The sequence below is a fragment of the Diadema antillarum genome, unplaced genomic scaffold (genome assembly GCF_040938485.1).
Source record: "Diadema antillarum isolate AM-2024a unplaced genomic scaffold, OU_Dant_1.0 scf00000075, whole genome shotgun sequence".
NCBI classification, from domain to species: domain Eukaryota; kingdom Metazoa; phylum Echinodermata; class Echinoidea; order Diadematoida; family Diadematidae; genus Diadema; species Diadema antillarum.
This window is the reverse complement of record NW_027270964.1, coordinates 4,454,084-4,475,853: the sequence shown is the minus strand read 5'-3', so window position 1 is coordinate 4,475,853 and position 21,770 is coordinate 4,454,084. Positions and strand designations below refer to the sequence as shown.

Genomic DNA, 21,770 nt, shown 5'->3' with positions numbered 1-21,770 from the left:
CACCAAAAAAAAAAAATGGGGCTATAATGTTCGATATGGAAAACCTTAAATGATCTCCCAGGAAAGAACAGAACAGACAGCACCGACACATTCTGCTCAACTGAAACAATTAATGATCCAAACAAATCGTTAATGCTTCCAATAATATATTTATAAATGTAGGCCCAAACTTTGCCGCTATACCACTGTAATACCGCACTTTTTAATGAATTTCTATAAACACTTTATGAAAATTCGTTATTTCTCAACTCAACAAATGACTATGCACTAATGATATAAACAACTTGTGTCAATTAAATATATGGGACATAATTATATCAATTTATTTTACATTAAAATATCTAATATATTTCTACTCCATAAACTCATAGTTTTTTTTATATATTTCAAAGAGTAAATGTAACAATTCTCTCCCGTTCCACTTAGTCATTAGAGACCAATATCGGAATTGAACCCAAAATACTTCTTTTTAAACATCGCACTATTTTCTAATAAACAATAACTATACTGACTTCTAATCAGTTCAGTTGCAGGAAAAAAAAACACTGACTATATACGAAATTTAACTTTTTATGACAATTTCATTAGAGTTCTTTTCGAAAAGAGAGCATGCAATGGGGTTATTCATGGATTTCCCAAAAGCATCTTGACACAATGGACCATGACATATTAATACATGTTGTATGGTATATATAAAAGGATGGGCATTATCTTGTTTCGCAGACTACAAAATATTAGATGTCGAATGTACCACAAGACTTAATTTCAGGCCCGTTGCTTATTTTCAATTTATAATACATTCTAAATTCGAAATGAATGATCTGCCTTATCCATACAACACCAAACGATATGGAAAATACAAGCAGTTTGTGGTTAAGGACAGAAGATATTGAATCACTGACAGAATTATTGATTTATGAGAACCATGTAAATCTATTATTTTTTTTTTTTTTGGATAAACGAAGATTCTTATAGGGGCTACACCACTGGAAATGAAGTAATTGCCTTGCTCCTCATACGATCGGCTTCTGTCTCTTGATTTTGTATAATGAGATCCACCAAATAAACAAGGACCTCACATAACTCAAGCGCAAAGTTGATGTCTTGGAAAATTGCCTTTTCTCTGTGCTTATATCCATGGCTACTTCATGGCAAATCTCATCATTTGAATTAAATGTGCTCCTTGATTCCAAGCTTCCTTTCTACAGTCTTAATTCACACTTTGCTATGTTTTGTTGCCCCGTTTTGCATATTCAAAATTGAGTAATCTAATCTCATTGAAACACACGATTGCCTTTTTACTTGATTTCCTTTCAGCAGAAAGTATTGCCCTTCCCTGTAATTATTTTTTATGATAGCTATATTTTGTTTTCTTTGTACGTCTCAATAATGACTCGATCGGAATGCACATACCTGAGGATAGCCATCTTTTGAATGACCGATCCTTCCAAAATTGGCTCACGTAGCGGAAATGTTCTGGATAAGGGGTGATAATTTGAGGGTTCTTGATGCCACCCATAGTGTTATGTACTACCAGCGCGTTTTGGAGGGATCCGGGTACCCATATAGTGCCATCAAACATAGACAGGTCTTTCCTCAGCTTCTGCTTGGCATATCTGGTCTTCAGCTTACCATATCTGTTAACAAAGTCATCATTTTGCAAGGTAAACAAGTTGTACGAAAAGACAAATAGACGATGGCGATGAATATGATGAATTCGACTGTTCAAATGTAATGTTCTTAACGCTCATCGTTTGTAATTCAAAGCATGTGTGATCGACCATGCAATATTGACTTTCAGCATTGAGGAGAAGAACAGATGAATGTTTTTATATATAATTTTGTGGTCGTTTTCTGTCAGAAGTTGCGCTTATTTTGAAGAGTGATCATCAGAGATTGTTACATCAACTGCCCAGAAACAATTAGGTAAACACTGTAATTTATTTATTCATTCATTTATGTATTTACTTATTTATTTATTTGTTTATTTATTTATGATTTTGATTATTTTTTTGTCAGAATTTTGGTTGAATACAGTATAGGAAAATTGTTATGAATAAGTTATTCGTGTTCTCAGTGTATGGTACAGGCCACTGTGCTTTTGAGGGAGTATGGCCCGCGTTTGAAAAAAAAAAAAAATCAAGACCCTATCAACACCCATGGTATGCTACCTGTTTCCAAGAAGACGCTGGAAATGTAACAAAGTTTACGGACGCCGGACGTCATGTTTTATGATCGGCTCAAGTGAAGTAATAATATGCTCAGATTACTACTGTTGAGGATTACCTCACCTTGTACGTAGAATACTCGGATTCATTGTTGTCAAGTTAGTTTGAGTACCTGCATCATGTTTGAAAGGGGGAATCGAGGCTAGATTGCACCTGGTGTGACACAAAGAAGTAGAAAATATGACACACATTAACAGACATACACACACACCTTTTTGTAAATGTTAAATTTTTGTTGTTGCTTTTTGTGTGTGTGTGGGTGTTTTGTGGGATCCTACAAAGGAGATTCGAGAGTTGGACTTCTAACTTGCTATATTCATTAAACTTGCTGCCACTTTCTACGGATACAGAAAAGAATTCCGCAAGTGCATTATTTTGTGCCTTTGATCTCGGCGTTTCATGCCTCAATCTTTCTGAGCAATCTGAAGATCCATTTCGAACTCGGATATACTCATAACTCAAACATGCGCTATACACATATAGTTCGAACTCATATATACTCATAAACATATTTTCGATTATGTTTTACTTGTTTATTCATTAATTGTAAAAAAAAAATCCCCCAATGATAAAACGAAACTCAATTCTGTGTTTCGATGAAATTTTACTTGTTTATTCATTAAATGAAACGAAATTTCACCCAGTTATAAAACAAAAGTATATCCTGTTCTGAAATGTGTGCACAAATGTCAATCCTGTTCAGAAATGTGTGCAAAAGTGTAAGTCAGATATGTACGGCCTACGATGTGAAATCTTTGTGCAGCAGGGCCCAGCTCTCGAACCCCGTTTGTAGGATCAAAAAAAAGAAGAAGAACACAACAGAGCAAGAAGAAAAGAAAGAAAAAAAACCGCATCCAGAACACGACTTCAAGCCTATTTTTCCCCCTTTGCTGTGTAATATCTTCAAGTTGATTTCTTTAGAAATCGCTATGTCAAATTATTGTCCGGGTAGGTTCAGTCAAGAAATTTTTATCTTTCTTTCACCAAACGTCAGGTGATCTTTGCGCAATTTCTTTTTTGCGCAAACCCCGTGTCTTTAAAATTATGTACCGCTTACCTTTTACAAGTAGGGATGGCGAAAAGTAAAGACCATCGTATAGACAAATCTTCCTTATGAGAGATCGAGTAACTGGTTATTTCGCAATATGAGACATAGTCAATACATTGTGTTCATTATGTGTGAGGCAAGTCCAGTTTGGCACCTCTGAAGTCTCACATAAGTTACAATGAAGTCCATAACTTGTCCAGAGTGATTCTGATATTTTTGGAGACAGTACCTAAAGTATAATCGAAAGTATGAATATGGAGAGCCTTAAAAGTGATCTGCCAGTAATGCGAGCCACCGCTCACTGTTGTCATAATAATGTATTGCATGTTTACGTACTCGTTCACAGTCTTCAGTTTGTTCTTGTGCAAAAGTTGTTTTCTAATGAAACAGAATAAGGTTCAAGTTCAAGTCCAATAATTATAATAGATGACAGTGGAGAAGACGCCCGGCTTTGAAAGGTCGACGTGGACGAGATATGATTTCGCACAATGTAGTGATTCCTCTCGAACAAGGTGTAAGAGTAGGTACCTGCGTGGCAATGCTGGGGTATAATTAAATAGCAAGGTCCTCTGGAACTGCAGTGCTTGCACTGTGGAGGCTACCATAATTATTAAAACTTGCATCATAAACAGTATTGTCATTGTAGTATAGTGATAGAAAACAAGTAGTCGCAGTAATGGAAGTAGCACCAATTTACTAATACATTTGTATACATGTGTATCAGTAAGTGCAGAAATTACACCATTATACTTGTCCGGTACTTAGATGGTTATTCCAAAGGTCTTCTATATCACAAAGCGGAATCTGTAACTCCAAATCATTCAAAATTCAGGGAGAGGGATTGTTACTAGAATTGTGCGATTGTGTTTTCTTAATTTATACATTTCATATTGTTATATTTGTAGTTTCAATGTTTTGGACACCATGGAATGTGGGCTATCCAGCCGTTGTCATTTATACGGAAAATGAAATGAATGAATGAATCAACTGATTATTAAGTTCCACGTACCGGTATCAGTATGTGTACCTCGAAATGGTGTTTCGCCAATGTGTCCGGTGCCGCTTTCCTATAGAAGTCGGCTACGTGACGAGAATACATTTCATTATGGCATGTTTATCTTTACATGACTATCAGTCTAACAAGATGCAGTTGGATCGGTGTCACTTTACTGACAGAGAGCTATATCACAGGATAGGACGTTTACAAATGTGATAAGATACCATGTCAAACTAGCCTTATACGGAAGCTGAGTTAATAAAATATTTTCTTCCTCTCTTGTATTCTGTTTGCTTTGAAAGCACTTACCTGATTACAAAGTCGTGGGAATCAATTTCTTGTCCACATCCACTTCCCAAGAGTGAACCACTGTTTCCTACCACCGCGCACGAATGGTAATTTCCGCTTTCTGGAAGTGGATTTTTCTAAGACATGGAAGACACAACGTACGCAAGATGGACCAGCGATTGTGTACTCAGCTTTATCTCAAATCTTCGTTTTGATTCCATTGTGTGTGTGTTTTTTTTTTCAATATTTTTTTTTCTCTCAATGTCTGACCAATCTCTAGGAAAGCTTCATAGCTAGAGTCTCAGACATTTTGTATTCTTTTATGATTCTTCATAAAATACAAAGTACAGCAAAAGCAAAAAAAAAAAATGACAACACATAAAAATATAAGAAATACTACGCATTATAGACAAAGAGAGAAAAAAATATTTCTGAAAGAGAATATGGAGAAAAGTGGAGAACAGTGGCCTTTCTGCGGTTGGGCTTGCACTATTTTGTGATTTTATACATATATATATTGAATTACAATTTGAAGAGAAAGAAAAACGGGGAAACCATGACGGGAAAATTGATTTTACTGCATGCAAAAATAACACTTTGTTTAATTTCAGTGCTTAATTGTTATTTTTCATCAAATATCTTCTAAATTTCACCCAACAGGAGCAAGGGATGGAAATAACTTCATTTCATTCCGTCTTAAGTGTTATATGAGTGTAGAATACATCTATCGCATATTTAAACACATCAAATAGGGGGTAATGAATTGTGAGTGTACATTAGCAAGTCGTAATTGACATACATATTACGTCAGATATGGTAACTAGCTGAAGTTTTTTTTTTTCAAGAGGTTGAAAGGTGTTTTGGAGTGCTATTGCATGTTATGACCATTATTTTCTTTTGAGTGCGTATACACGATTCAAAAGAGATTTTCCACATTTCCCCAGATCACTGAGGCGAAAAATCGGGGCACTCTAGATATGAAATAAAAATCTTAGCGGTATTGATAAATGTCTTATCCTATAAGTGACATCTGTTTCTGCAAAACATCTACATCTGGAGCCGCGTTAAGATGTTCCTCTAACGCAACACCAAAAAAAAAAAAAAATATATATATATACTAAAAAAGACTTGCAGTATTGTTTCGTTCTGTAACAATATCAAACCTATATTCATACATTTTTTTAATGTTTAGATATAACTTTGTATTCTTAGAATTAAACAGTGACTTATTCAGTCAAAAACCTTTGCTCAAGTTTTGTTATCTGAATGTTGTAACAATATAATATTTCAATTTTGTTACTACCAGATATGAATGCATTTATATCATCTGCAAGAATATCCGAAATGAGCGTTCTGTACTAACAATTTGCACGTCATTAATTTTATAAGATGAAATAGTGTAGAGCCTCTGGGGGGGGGGGACACCTGTGGCAATTCTAAGAACTGCAGAGAGCTTCTCTTATCAATAACCCCCCCCCCCCCCCCCCCAAAAAAAAAAAATATATATATTAATTAATAAATAAATAAACAAATACATGTGAATAATAATAATAATAATAATGATAATCAAATTAACTCTTAGTCCATTCCAATGGAATTCCCACGTATTCCATAATTATAATAAATTCCATTTACGAATCAAAGTAGAGTAATTGGGAGTGTCAAAAGCTTTCAACAGATCTTTGGAATAGAGATAAATTTCATCTGCCTGTATCCGTCATCCGAAGCATTCATAGATATGACCATGTTTACACTGGTCCTATCAGTTTCGAAGTATGTATTGTGCCCACGTAATCGGGATCTCATGTAGTACTTGGTGATTACCCAACAGTTGAACTTCGAACGATCAGTTCTCGTAGGAGTTTTTTGGTTAAACACGAGATTTGATTGTGCAGTTTCCACATGCCGTGAATTATCTTTATACTCACACTTGGAGCATCGCGCTACCCGCCATTTCCTCTTCACTATTTATTCAACAATAAGCTATTAAACAATAGAAACGTTGGCTTCGATTGAGTTCCTAAACTTAACGTATAATGTGTGAATGTGCAAAATGCTACTCTGTAACCAGTAACGTGCAAGTTGAGAATTTCAGAAGTGTTAGAAAAACTCATACACTTTTTAGGCAGTTTGTGAAGTACTTATACACTGAACTGCAGGTAATTGAAAATCAAAAACGCTACACACTGATCTAAAAAAAAAAAAAATAAGAAAGTACAAAATGTTTTCTCTTTCAGGTTATTGCAAGCATATACGATTATACGTAAAAGCTTACTGTCCACTATTTTTCTTGATATCACACCAGGGCCCCGTTGCTAGAAACTCTAATTGCGTCTAGACGCAACTTCACATCCAACGCAAGTATCGTCTGCAAATTGCGTTTGATTCCTGCGTTCCGTTGCTAGAAGAGACTTGCGTTTGATTGCAATTTGCGTTTGATTCCCGTTAATTATTCAGATGTAAATCATTGTGGACGTGGATGATAGTCTGAAATTAGCCGAAATAAATCCCTGCAAACAGCAAGTGCATCATGTATGCATCGCAAAAAGGATGGGGGTAAGTGTGCTAAAATACGCAAATGTGTGTCAAATACCTTAAATAATGAAGTTTTACAAAATGCTACTTTAGGATTGGAATTTCTAGGATAGGCCTACCTCAATATCAACAAAATTTGTTTGTACAAGGAATGAACTAACGTTCATACCTACTTCAATCCCAGAAAAGCGCATTATGAGATGTGACGTTGAAATCAGTAAGTGGGACTATGGGATCATCTAAAGCTGTGGGGAGTTCGTTAGCAAGGAGTTGTGCGATCGCGTTTATCGCAGCGTGTAGTTTACATTTTGAATAATTCCTGACATGTGTGAAGTACGAGATCTTTAATACACGAGTTCAATCGTAAAATACTGTGCTACAGTGGGGAAAAAAGGCTAATTTAACCTAATTATGATAGAAAGTGTATGCTTTCAAATTGCAGGGTTGTCATCGCAATATCGCTTTCATGCGGCATTATTACCTTGCTATAGCTAGTAGTTATATGGTATAGGTACAACGTACGTACATAGGCATGAATACGTATGTGTATGCTATCTTCGTTAAACGACGATCAAGGGGTTGGGTGCGTTCGCTTCCGAACTGTCTATAGTGTAGGGTTAGGGCTAGCTTTAATATCAACTGGCTGCATTTTGGCAATTGGTGAACTTATTTGACTTTGCATAATTAGGTTTAACGGTTTGTTGAACAAACTATATCAGCATACTAGTGGTGACAATGCATCTTTTGCAATAATGTAGCCAGTTTTACTGACCATTATGAATCCAACACAACTTTGCATTTGATCTGAGCCAAACGCAAAGTTGCGTTTGATTTGAAAGAACTTGCGTTTAAACGTAAGTCCTTTCAGCAACAGACTTGCGTTTAGACGCAAAGTTGCGTGAGATTTGAAGGACTTGCGTTTGATTTTTGGAGTTGCGTTTAAACGCAAAGTTTCTAGCAACGGGACGTGTATTAAAGATCTCTACGGAAGCTTTAAAGTGCCATTCGACTTGGAGACTTGGCGAGATAAATCATCTTGTCAAGTCAACATAATTCTATCATGTCGACTTATCAACTTTATAAGTTGACATAGAGACAAAAATTATCATGTCAAGTCGATTTCTAAACCCTAACAAAAAAGTCCTGTGGTACTCCCTGTGGTACTTGTCGGTACCACACAATGTACCACACACTTGTAATGTTACCACAGGAACTGTGTGGTACTGTACCACAGGCTTGTAGGGTACTCCCTGTAGTACTTGTCAGTACCACACAATGTACCACATAAATAAATGTCACCACAGGAATTGTGTGGTACTGTTTTACAGGCTCATGTGGTACTCCCTGTGGTACTGGTTGGTACCACACAATGTACCACACAAATATATGTTAACACAGGAACTGTGTGGTACTCTGGGATGTACCACAGGGCAGTACCACAGGACATTACCACAGGAAAGTACCACAGGACAGTACCACAAGACAGTATACACACAAATTGTCCTGTGGTATTTTGGGACGTATACCACACGACAGTACCACAGGACAGTACCGCATGAATTGTCCTTTGGTATTTTGGGACTACCACAGGAAAGTACCACAGGAGAGGACAACAGGAAAGTACCACAGGTTAGTACCACAGGACAGTACCACACAACTTGTTCTGTGGTATTTTAGGATGAACCACAGGACAGTACCACAGGGCAGTTCCACAGGACAGTACCACAGGAAAGTACCACAGGATAGTACCACAGGACAGTACCTCATGACTTGTCCTGTGGTATTTTGGGACGTACCACAGGACAGTACCACAGGGCAGTACCACAGGACAGTACCACAGAGCAGTACCACAGGACAGTACCACATGAAAGTACCACAGGACAGTACCACACGACTTGTCCTGTGGTATTTTGGGACGTACCACAGGGCAGTACCACAGGAAAGTACCACAGGATAGTTCCACAGGACAGTACCACACGACTTGTCCTGTGGTATTTTGGGACAGTACCACAGGACAGTACCACAGGGCAGTACCACAGGAAAGTACCACAGGATAGTACCACAGGACAGTACCACAAGACTTGTCCTGTGGTATTTTGGGACATACCACAGGACAGTACCACAGGAATTGTCCTGTGGTATTTTGGGACATACCACAGGGCAGTACCACAGGAAAGTACCACAGGATAGTACCACACGACTTGTCCTGTGGTATTTTGGGACGTACCACTGGACAGTACCACAGGACAGTACCACAGGATAGTACCACAGGACAGTACCACAGGACAGTACCACAGGATAGTACCACAGGACAGTACCACACGACTTGTCCTGTGGTATTTTGGGACATACCACAGGACAGTACCACAGGGCAGTACCACAGGAAAGTATCACAGGATAGTACCACAGGACAGTACGACACGACTTGTCCTGTGGTATTTTGGGACATACCACAGGACAGTACCTCACGACTTGTCCTGTGGTATTTTGGGACGTACCACAGGACAGTACCACACGACAGTACCACACGACTTGTCCTGTGGTATTTTGGGACGTACCACAGGGCAGTACCGCAGGATAGTACCACAGGATAGTACCACAGGACAGTACCACACGACTTGTCCTGTGGTATTTTGGGACATACCACAGGACAGTACCACAGGAATTGTCCTGTGGTATTTTGGGACGTACCACAGGACAGTACCGCAGGGCAGTACCACAGGAAAGTACCACAGGATAGTACCACAGGACAGTACCACACGACTTGTCCTGTGGTATTTTGGGAAGTACCACAGGACAGTACCACAGGGCAGTACCACAGGACAGTACCACAGGAAAGTACCACAGGATAGTACCACAGGACAGTACCACATGACTTGTCCTGTGGTATTTTGGGACGTACCACAGGACAGTACCACACGAATTGTCCTGTGGAATTTTGGGACGTGCCACAGGACAGTACGACAGGAATTCCTGTGGTAATTTTCGATGTATACCACAGGAAAGTACCACAGGAACTGTCCAAAATCCCACAGGAAAATCATAATATGGTGCTATTCCACACAGAAGTGACCACACAGCAAATTAAATTCGTAAGTACCACAGAAAAATGCTACAGGATATTCTTTTTTTTTTCTTAACATTTTATAACAGAGGACTATCACATCAGAATATCAAACAGCAGTACCACACAGGAGTACCACACAGGAAAATTGTAAGGCAGAATCTACTGAAATTTATTATAAAAATACAAACAGAAAAGCACATATTAATATTCCTCAATTAATTGATAGATGAGTTATGCTGTGAATTATAGCAATTGATTTGCCATTACTTATCCTGTCCTATACTCCTACAGTATTACCTATTTAGTGAAAGTGCTGATGTAAAGCACGAGAAATTTCATAAGGACTTCTGTGGTACGGTACTCCTGTGGTACTCCTGTGGTACTCCTGTGGTACTCCTGTGGTACAAATTTTTACATAGCTCATGAATATTCATAAAAAGCACTCTAGATTTTAGAAAATACATATATGACTTAAAAAGTCAAAGTATTAATGATGGAACTTACTTTGAACTTTATGAAAGATTGTCTAATTATGTTATGTTATTTCCAATATCACAGATATTGTTATGAAAGTGTAATTTCATATCTTGATAATAAAGTATAATCGCGTTAGTAACCATGCCTTAATGCTTTACGGATAGACGGCCATATATATATGTACTGATACGGTCGATGGCTACCTAGGAATAGAATATGACTATATAGATCTATTATAGGACTAGATTGGCACTTGGCCATTAGACTCTCGTTTGAGGTTATATGTTAGGAGTAGGACAGGTTATTAAGTAGGGCCATGTTTGTCCTGAAATCCATCACTCACCCATCAGGAATATTCCATGATATGAGACTAAAATTCTCCCAGTTTTTTTTTTTTTTCGATCTATCCTGGGTGGTACTCTCCTGTGGTACCATGGAAATGCTGTGTGGTACTGCCCTGTGGTAATGCTGTGTGGTAATGATCGACCTGTGGTACTGTCCTGTGGTACTGTCCTGTGGTACTGTCCCAAAATACCACAGGACAGTTCCTGTGGTACTGTTCTGTGGTACTAGTCCTGTGGTACTGCCCTGTGGTACGTCCCAAAATACCACAGGATTTCCTGTGGTACTGCCCTGTGGTACGTCCCAAAATACCACAGGAATTCCTGTGGTACTGTCCTGTGGTACTGTTCTGTGGTACCGGTCCTGTGGTACTTTCCTGTGGTACTGCCCTGAGGTACGTCCCAAAATACCACAGGAATTCCTGTGGTACTGTCCTGTGGTATGTCCCTAAATACCACAGGACAATTCCTGTGGTACTGCCTGTGGTACTGTCCTGTGGTACTTTCCTGTGGTACTGTCCTGTGGTACCGTCCTGTGGTAATTACCACAGGGGTACCACAGGACTTTTTCGTAAGGGAAAATTTAAATGGCGTCATGGCAACATAACATATCTTGCCAAGTCGACATCTAAAAAGTTACATGTCATCATGGTGACATAATGTATCTTGCCAAGTCGACATCTAAAAAGTTACATGTCGTCATGGTGAGATAAGGTATCTTGCCAAGTCAACATCGAAAAAAGTTACATGTCGTCATGGTGACATAATGTATCTTGCCAAGTCGACATCTAAAAAGTTACATGTCATCATGGTGCATAAGGTATCTTGCCAAGTCGACATCTGAAAGAGTTACATGTCGTCATGTCTTCATAACGTATCTTGCCAAGTCGACATCTGAAAAGTTACATGTCATCATGGTGACATAAGTTATCTATCCAAGCTGATATCTAAAAAGTTACATGTCGTCATGGTGACGTAAGGTATCTTGCCAAGTCGACATCTAAAAAGTTACATGTCGTCATGGTGACATAAGGTATCTTGCCAAGTTGACTTATAGAAAATTACATGTCGTCATGGCGACATAACTTATCTCGCCAAGTCGACTTAAATGATTGTCTTTATTTTGTCAACACCATGCGCGCACGTGGTCGAGATCTCATGAAGATAGTGACCTATTACAATACTAACAAAGTCTATTAGCTTGTCAGCCGGCTTGTCAGTCTAACAAGTTAGTCTCTTTACCAACTTAGTCTTAGTAACAGCTAAATCATGGATTCCGAAAAGGAGGCCGAGGACAGCATGATTCCCATACTCTTCAAATATGGGCACACACCCTGCCTTCCATGCAGCACATTCCTTGAAGAGAATGAAGGAAAAGATTGCCCATTTTGCAAGCAGAAAATACAGTCTGTTCGTAGTTTGTATCATTAGCTACCTTAGACCCTTAGTTTGTGTCTGAAAGGGGTGCATTTATGCATAATGATCTCCCAGTTCATGCCTATGTGGCAGTCCTCGATAAAAGGGGAATTCCACCCAAGTCAGTCCAGTGTTTCTACAGTGTGTTCCTAAAAGGGAAACCAAACCTCAAAGGTAAATTATATCACAGATGCATAGTTTTGATTTGTCTTTTAAATTTGTGTGCTGGATTAAAAAGTAGCTCATTGGCCCGAATTTACGAAGGTGGTACATATGAAACCATGGTTTAAACCATGGACAAAAACCATGGAGCGCCAAGTGTCGCATGGAATATTTTGTTACGAAATCAGTCATTTCGTCGATGAAATGATCATTTTGTAAAGAAATGACAACGTTTTGTAACTAAATGAACATTTCATTAACGAACGGTCATTTTGTCGACGAAATGACCAATTTCGTAACGAAATATTCCGTGCGACACTTGGCGCTCCATGGTTTTTGTCCATGGTTTAAACCATGGTTTCATTTGTACTACCTTCGTGAATTCGGGCCATTAAGTTAAATTTGACACCTTGCTTGCGTCAACATTGCCATGGGTTTTGTTACAGATCGAGTAAGGTTTCTTTGAAGGAAAATGATACAACATCTACTTTTTCCAAGTTTCAAAGAACCCTAACTCTCTAACTCATGTCAACGTTGACGCAAGCAAGGTGTTAAATCAAAGCTTGAGAGCTACTTTTTATTCCATTATACAAATTACAAGAAAAACAAAAAACTATGTATTGTTCAGTTGACTTTTGAACTTGCCTTTCCTTTTTAGGAACACACTGTATGGAAGACGATGAATTAAAAAAAAAATAATTGATCCAATCATGAGTGAATAAGGAAACTATAATCATTAACATTATCTAGTACTTCATTGTCAGTTATGCAAAATGGCAATGCTGATGAAATCACAGTAATTTAGGAGTAGTTCTCCATTCACGTTTTACACAAAATTTCTCATTTTCCAGAGTATGTATTTTCACATCTTAAACTCTGAGTATATTTAGAACAGTTGTCACTCTTTGTCAAACAACTCCTTAGAGTATAGGGTAGAAAAAAATGTAGCTTTCAAGAAAATTTAGAAAATGGGAAATTCACAGAGAATGCAATGGAGACTTGATGACCCATGCACCATGACGACATGTAATTTTGTGTAAGTCAACTTGGCAAGATACCTTATGTCATCATGACGACATGTAACTTGTTCAGATGTCGACTTGGCAAGATACCTTATGCACCATGATGACATGTAACTTTTTAGACGTCGACTTGGCAAGATACATTATGTCACTATGACGACATATAACTTTTTTCGATGTTGACTTGGCAAGATACCTTATCTCACCATGACGACATGTAACTTTTTAGATGTCGACTTGACATAATTTTTGTCTCCATATCAACTTATAAAGTTGATAAGTCGACATGATAGAGCTATTATGCTCACTTGACAAGATAAATTATCTCGCCAAGTCTCCAAGTCGAATGGCACTTTAAAGCTTCCGTACGTACGGAAGCTTTAAAGTGTATGTTATGTAGGCATGACGACGTAACTTTTTCAGATGTCGACTTGGCAAGATACCTTATGCACCATGATGACATGTAACTTTTTTGATGTCGACTTGGCAAGGTACATTATGTCACCATGACGACATGTAACTTTTTTCGATGTTGACTTGGCAAGATACCTTATCTCACCATGACGACATGTAACTTTTTAGATGTCGACTTGGCAAGATACATTATGTCACCATGATGACATGTAACTTTTTAGATGTCGACTTGGCAAGATACATTATCACACCATGACGACATGTAACTTTTTAGATGTCGACTTGGCAAGATACCTTATCTCACCATGACGACATGTAACTTTTTAGATGTGACTTGGCAAGATATGTTATGTTGCTATGACGACATTTAAATTTTTAGAAAACGACTTGACATGATAATCTTTGTCTCCATGTGAACTTATGAAGTTGATAAGTCGACATGATAGAGCTATTATGTTGACTTGACAAGATATATTATCTCGCCAAGTCTCCAAGTCGAATGGCACTTTAAAGCTTCCGTACGTACGTACTTCACACATGTCAGGAATTATTCAAAATGTAAACTACACGCTGCGATAAACGCGATCGCAAAACTCGTTACTAACGAACTCCCCACATCTGATGATCCCATGCATAGTCCCACTTATTGATTTCAACGTCATATCGCATAATGTGCTTTTCTGGGATTGAAGTAGGTATGAACGTTAGTTCATTCCTTGTACAAACACATTTTGTTTATATTGAGGTAGGCCTATCCTAGAAATTCCAATCCTAAAGTAGCATTTTGTAAAACTTCATTATTCCAGGTATTTGAGACACATTTGCGTATTTTAGTACACTTACCCCCATCCCTTTTTGCGATGCATGCACGATGCACTTGCTGTTTGCAGGGATTTATTTCGGCTAATTTCAGACTATCCTCGTCCACAATGATTTACATCTGAATGATTAACGGGAATCAAACGCAAATTGCAATCAAACGCAAATTGCAATCAAACGCAAGTCTCTTCTAGCAACGGAACGCAGGAATCAAACGCAATTTGCGGACGATACTTGCGTTGGGTGTGAAGTTGCGTTTAAACGCAATTCGAGTTTCTAGCAACGTAGCCTTTAAACAAGGCGACTCGCTCTGCGTGCCCCCGTATAGCGCGTTTACCCCACAAACCTGTTGGCCGGCGAGTGGAGCGAGCCGCCTTTATCCACTCGTTCAGGGATGTGTACTTTTGTCGTTGTTGTTGCTTTATATTCTTTGACAAATTTGCGTACAAATTTGACGCAGAAAATACACACGGCACCAAGGCAAGCCTCGTTAATATTAAGTAACTATTCTTATTCTACTTAATATTAACGAGGCTTACCTTGGTGCCGTGTGTATTTTCTGCGTCAAATTTGTACGCAAATTTGTCAAAGAATATAAAGCAACAACAACGACAAAAGTACACATCCCTGAACGAGTGGATAAAGGCGGCTCGCTCCACTCGCCGGCCAACAGGTTTGTGGGGTAGACGCGCTATACGGGGGCACGCAGAGCGAGTCGCCTTGTTTAAAGGCTACTAGCAACGCGGCCCAGGCACTATACACCACAATACATGTTCACTTTTCATTTTTACCATAACTTAACCACTTATCCCCTTAAACATGATATATGAATTCTATTTAACTTCATCCGCTTCCGTGACGTTGTTTTATACGTGAGTTTGTACAATGTGAAAATGTGCATACGTTTTTGTACATTATAGACAAAGATTAGGGGTTGGAGCGCTCCTTTTAACGTAAGGTAACGAATGTGTATCAAGGCATACCTCTGGAAGCACTTTATATACCTCAGGCGTCACAACCAGTTTGGCCGAACCTCTGAAAGAGTGCATTGAAGTATTGACTTGAACGTTCTCCTTGCTAGCAATTATTTTATGCTTCCCCCGAAGCGCTTCGTGGTAATTGGCTAGCTCTAATCTGTAACACAAATTTTGAGGAAGGAGAATTATTGATTAACAACCAAAATATGAGAACCCTGATCACTAGCAGAAAATTTCCATACGCAAATGGAAACTCTGGTACTCGTGAATTCATTAGGAATGCCTGAACTGTTTTATTGTTAATAATATTCGCCCAGGAGAAGTGTTTCCTGGTACCATATTTAGTTACAACAGAAAAAATGGGTGTATGTTATTGAAGACTTTTTTCTGAAGATGTAAGATGAGCACTTATTTTGATACGGTGCAATATCATTAACGGATATCAATCACAGTGTTGTGTCCTAGTGCTTTTTATTTTTATATTATCTATATTGTTTCTGATCACAATTCAACGGATTGTAAGTATAAAAAAGATAAAAAAGGTCTAGTAAATGGTAGAGGCATGGTGTTTAGGTAAAAGTTTGGGACCAGACTTTTTTGCATAATTGTCTTACAATTTATGCTGAATCTAATAGACCACGCAAAATATTACTGCAAGACCTTCAAATTTACATGAAAAAAAAAATAACAGCAAAATCATCACGTTTCAAATTCTTAAGGGCATCCGTGTCATTCTCGACAGACATGGAAAATCAACACTGAATTTATCCAATAATGAAAGCTAGGGTGGCATAAAAGACGTTAATACATTATCATCAAAGAAGTATTCATCGATTTGTAAATTACTGGCAAAATATCCTGATCAGGAGTTTTTGTGCATATAGCATAGATCTATACAAGTGTACTGCCTTTGTTTTCATATATAGGCGTAGCATCGAGCACTTGGGATCATCAATCCTCAACAAACTGTACCCATCGGATAAATGTATATATAATGTTGTATAATATAATATGATATGAAATAATATAATATGTATTATAGTAGTACACACGTTTTTAGACGGGATTGAATTTGTTTTGGTTATCCATTCGGCGAAATTTCATTCTATTTAATCAATGAAAAGGCAAAATATTCTCGACACCACGTTAGAGCTCAAAGTAAATCTTCCCATCATCAAAGGCATAAAATGCACCTGTGACATTTCTTTGTACATCTTTTAGAGCCAGCTGAAACTCCAGGGTACTGTTTCATGAAAGTTGTCAGCGCTGACAAGTTGTCAGCTTCTGACAATCACCATGGTAACAGTCAGTGACAAGAGCATCTCAGCCAGTCAAAACCAAGGTTTTGCTGAAATTGTCGAGACTGACAACTTGTCAGCGCTGACTAAATTGATGAAACACCCCCAGCTCTTGGCTAGGATCACCTTGTTTCAGGTAACTTAACTGTTGATGACACCATTAAATGCAAATGGTTGGGGGGGGGGGGGGGTTAAGGATCGGAGCTTCGGTGGGTGCAGAAAATGGTAATAACGACTTAAATATGAAAGGACGTGTTGACATATAGATTGTTGTATATCATATCACGTATGGTCACTTGAGTTGAGGTGAATGAATAGTATTGAATGACCGACTTGCTAAATGATATCACGCATAATTTATATGGAAATGAGTACGTTTGTCTTCTATTTTTCATACCTGAATTTCTCGACATTAGTGCTATTTCGCAGCCACTTCTTCTGCAATGTCTGTTCATACATGTAGATTTGTTCAGACATAGGCTCATTGAAGGACCACAGGTTCTTGGTAAAGGGTCCATTTATCCTGTATGTGGAGATAATGATAAGCGGTAAAAGGAAACTGAAAATATTACTGTCAACGTGCCATTAGATAAAGCTTCGTTTCTCTTACATTACCACACAAAACAAAAGACATTTAACAAGCTTTGACGAAGAAATTAATAAAACAATATGGCTGCAATAACAATTTTAAAAAATCAAGTGTAAAAGTTGAATACTCGAAAACACCTAGCCTGGTATTTCGTCCACGATCAGTCTTGGAGCTTTGTTAATGTAGCTCCACTATTCAGTCAAGTTCGGTATACATAGATTGTGTTTGGTTGACAAGGTTATTCATCACAGTTTATAATACTCATAATGTGTTGTGTTGTTGTCAGTGTTGGGAGACACTGGTATTCGTTTTAGAGGATATAGAAGTGAAGGATAGACGTGAATGCTATTGCTGGATTATGCATAGTTAATTGTCAATAAGAGTTTTTTTGTGTGTCTTGTACTTGATAAAGGTAATTGACGTGTAGAGTATGAATTCGTCTGTTGTTTGTATATTAGGTGGATTTCTTGCATAACAGTGTCAATTTGTGTTAGTGTACACGTGATACTGGGCCACAAGGACGGTTTCATGTGACCAGACTAGCCCGACCACTAAATAGACACCCATACAGGCTTATAGGTACACTTATTATGTGCATGTTGTTGTTTTTTGTACATGGGCGATTTTTGACATTGCTTTTAGGATAAACATAAAAACGTTTTTATGCTTTACTGATATTGCACAAAGTTACATATACATCAAACCTTGATGGACAAAGGGTATCTTTTTAGCTCACCTGAGCCAAAGGCTCAAGTGAGCTATTGCGATCGCCCTTCGTCCGGCGTCCGTCGTGCGTCGTGCGTCGTGCGTCGTGCGTCGTGCGTCGTGCGTCGTCCGTCGTCCGTCGTCCGTCGTCCGTCGTCCGTCGTGCGTCGTGCGTAAACTTTTTACATTTTCATCTTCTTCTTGAAAACCCCAAGACCGATTTTCATCAAACTTGGCAGGTAGCATCCCTAGGGGGTTAGGAACTCAATTTGTTAAAATGGGCACCATGCCCCACCCAGGGGGCCCCCAGGGGGGCCCAAACCCCCCAAAATTAAGGAATCTGTAAAAATCTTCTTCTCTAGAACCAGAAGTGATAGAGCTAAGTTAATACTATGAGTTAGTACATTGATGACTGTAGTTTCAAGTTTGTTCATGGCAGAATCAGGGGTGCCCCCCTTGGGACCCAGGGGAGGGGGGTGGGGAAGGGTTCTAATGGGGCCTAAATTGTACATTTTCATCTTCTTCTTGAGAACCCCATGACCCATTTTCACCAAACTTGGCAGGTAGCATCCCTAGGGGGTTAGGAACTCAATTTGTTAAAATGGGCACCATGCCCCACCTAGGGGGCCCCCAGGGGGCCCAAACCCCCCAAAATTAAGGAATCCGCAAAAATCTTCTTCTCTAGAACCAGAAGTGATAGAGCTAAGTTAATACTATGAGTTAGTACATTGATGACTGTAGTTTCAAGTTTGTTCATGGCAGAATCAGGGGTGCCCCCCTTGGGACCCAGGGGAGGGGGTGAGGAGGGGTCCTAATGGGGCCTAAATTGTACATTTTTATCTTCTTCTTGAAAACCCCATGACCCATTTTCACCAAACTTGGCAGGTAGCATCCCTAGGGGGTTAGGATCTCAATTTGTTAAAATGGGCACCATGCCCAACCCAGGGGGCCCACAGGGGTCCCAAACCCCCCAAATGAAGGAATCTTTATAAATCTCTAGAATCAGAAGTTATAGAGCTGAGATAATATCATGAGTGAGTACATTAATGACTGTAGTTTCAAGTTTGTTCATAGGAGATCCAGGGGTGCCCCTCTTGGGTAGGGGGGGGGGGTGGTTGGAAGGGTCCAAATGGGGGCCTGAATTGTACATTTTCATCTTCTTCCTGAAAACCTCATGATGGATTTTTGTCAAACTTGGCAGGTAGCATCCCTAGGGGGTCAGGATCTCAATTTATCAAAATGGGCACCATGCCCCACCCAGAGGGCCCCAGGGGGCCCCAATCCCCCCAAATTAAGGAATCTTAAAAAAATTGGGCCCTTATTGTACATTTTCATCTTCTACTTCGGTAGAATGCCTGGTCAAATTTTAATTTAGATTAGTGACTGCGTGAAAGGTGAACTTGCGATACTCAGGTGAGCGCTAGACCCGCGGGTCTCTTGTCTTTATAACAAAATGGCAAAATGATAGCGTACAAAGGCACATGCTCAAAACAGTGTGTATGAATTTCACTCTCACGACATACAATGGACCCATCTTGTGATCTACGTGATTCGACATAGATTTGCATTATTAAGAAATTAGTATACCAATATCAAATGCAAAAATCATTGTCCATAGCATGTCATGTGTTCACTTGTAATTTCGATGTGATATTGGTAGAGTGTTTTTTGAAAACTATAGTTTTTAGTTTAACCTTTCCATTCTTGCCTTGTTAGTTTTTTGATAAAAGAAAATGCACTGTTCACTCCCTTAAAAGGAGATTTTTTTTTAAGGCGACAGTTCTCTGAAACGACAAAAATGTAATGCAAGAGAGAAGTGAAGTACTGTTCATTGCTATTCGTAGGAAGCAATCACTGGTTTTGAAGGTTAAAAAAACGTATATAGAAAACTGTGGAAGCAACTGTTTGTTGTTTCTTAAATTACATAAGCTTAACTAGACGTGATTGGACATTATAGAAAGCACTCGGGATTGCAATAGGTACATACGTGTATCCAACTCCTATCTCTAACCTTTGACACTACCGGCATGACTGATCTCTAAACTGTCCGTTCATACAAGCATGCCAATTAAGATGTACAGACACACAAAGTGACTACAACATAATGGTCAGAACGATTGCATATTTCCCTATTTTTTCATAATTTCTCATTGTGTGCTTACGAAAATATCCGCTACGTTTGTAAGTGTAGAATATAATGCAATTGCCTTTGTTACACTGAAAGATGTTGATCATGATGGATAAATAATAGGCTTCAGCTTAATCAAATAATGATAAATCGTGTCATGAATGAAAAGACCATTATCGATGTTTCTGGAAATTCAACAATATACTGACACTTTCTAAAACAGCATAGTGAGTATTCATTTCACACCCAACTGGATCACACCTTAGGCAGTTATTCAAACTGAAAACACATAAAGACACACTTATAGACCTTCATACACGGTAATGTATGAATAAGTATGAGTTGAAATTATATCAACATTTATTCTTACTCGTAAGAATGGATAGACGTCAATAGTATGCAAGTGATCCAAACAAACGGCGATATTCGGGTGGGTTGTTTTTTTTTTGTGTGTACTGTAGTACACTATAGGTGCATGTAGAACTTTATACGGTTGTGTTATGAATACGCGAATAATCTTTATCATTATGTGTATGTATAGTTACACGCACACACATGTAAAATTAATACCCGCGAAAACGAGACGCCCCCTTAAACTGCCACAGTATCTGAATCATGTACATGTATCTATATTCATGTGTGATTTTTCAATGATTTACTTACAAATATTTAATCCTTAAACTTAATCATTACTGAAGTATTGATATAATCTTAAGTATATAAATATACTGTAAATGAACACAAAAGATTGTAATACATTATTAGCGTCAAACAACTTTTAATCACTGCACCAAATTTTCAACGCGTCTTCTTTCAGGTTTTGGACATTGGTTTGATAGTAACATGATGACTCTATTCGAAGAATCAAGAAATAAACTGGTAATGCATTTTTTTTTTTGCCAATAAAGAATGAGTTTATTCGACCGACTGAACTCATTCTTTATTGGCAAGAAGAATACATTACCAGTTTATTTCTTGATTCTTATATGGGTGAAAACATTGAACGATGTACAATTGGCCATTTTCGGGCTTTGCGATATTCAAACCCTTGTAAAATTGTCACCTGTGGGTGTTTTTCATAGTTTTATGTATCATTTGGTAGGGGAGGGTTGTGCCTTTCAGAAAATATACACTTTGTATTGTTGTTACCGCATTTCCTTAAAAAATAATGCCTTAAAGCTGAAAAAATTGACAAAAATACATATTTTATGAAAAAATCCCAGAATCAGAGGTCGCAATTTTTGTTCTTATCCAATTCT

The 21,770-nt window shown here is 38.4% G+C and overlaps 1 protein-coding gene across 2 annotated transcripts in view; it reads right to left on the bottom strand.

Moving 5' to 3' along the window:
* Nucleotides 1–21,770, bottom strand: part of LOC139717423 (CMP-N-acetylneuraminate-poly-alpha-2,8-sialyltransferase-like) — a 44,497-nt gene that overhangs the window by 2,744 nt on the left and 19,983 nt on the right. Inside the window, exons 5-9 of one of the 2 annotated variants that reach the window (XM_071628922.1) lie at nt 17,487–17,612; nt 15,798–15,948; nt 4,583–4,698; nt 2,292–2,381; nt 1,414–1,637 (exon numbers count right to left, since the gene is read on the bottom strand). In XM_071628922.1, coding sequence (XP_071485023.1) covers nt 1,414–1,637; nt 2,292–2,381; nt 4,583–4,698; nt 15,798–15,948; nt 17,487–17,612 — 707 coding nt within the window. The remainder of the gene's footprint in view (nt 1–1,413; nt 1,638–2,291; nt 2,382–4,582; nt 4,699–15,797; nt 15,949–17,486; nt 17,613–21,770) is intronic. The other variant, XM_071628923.1, reaches the window with a different exon arrangement.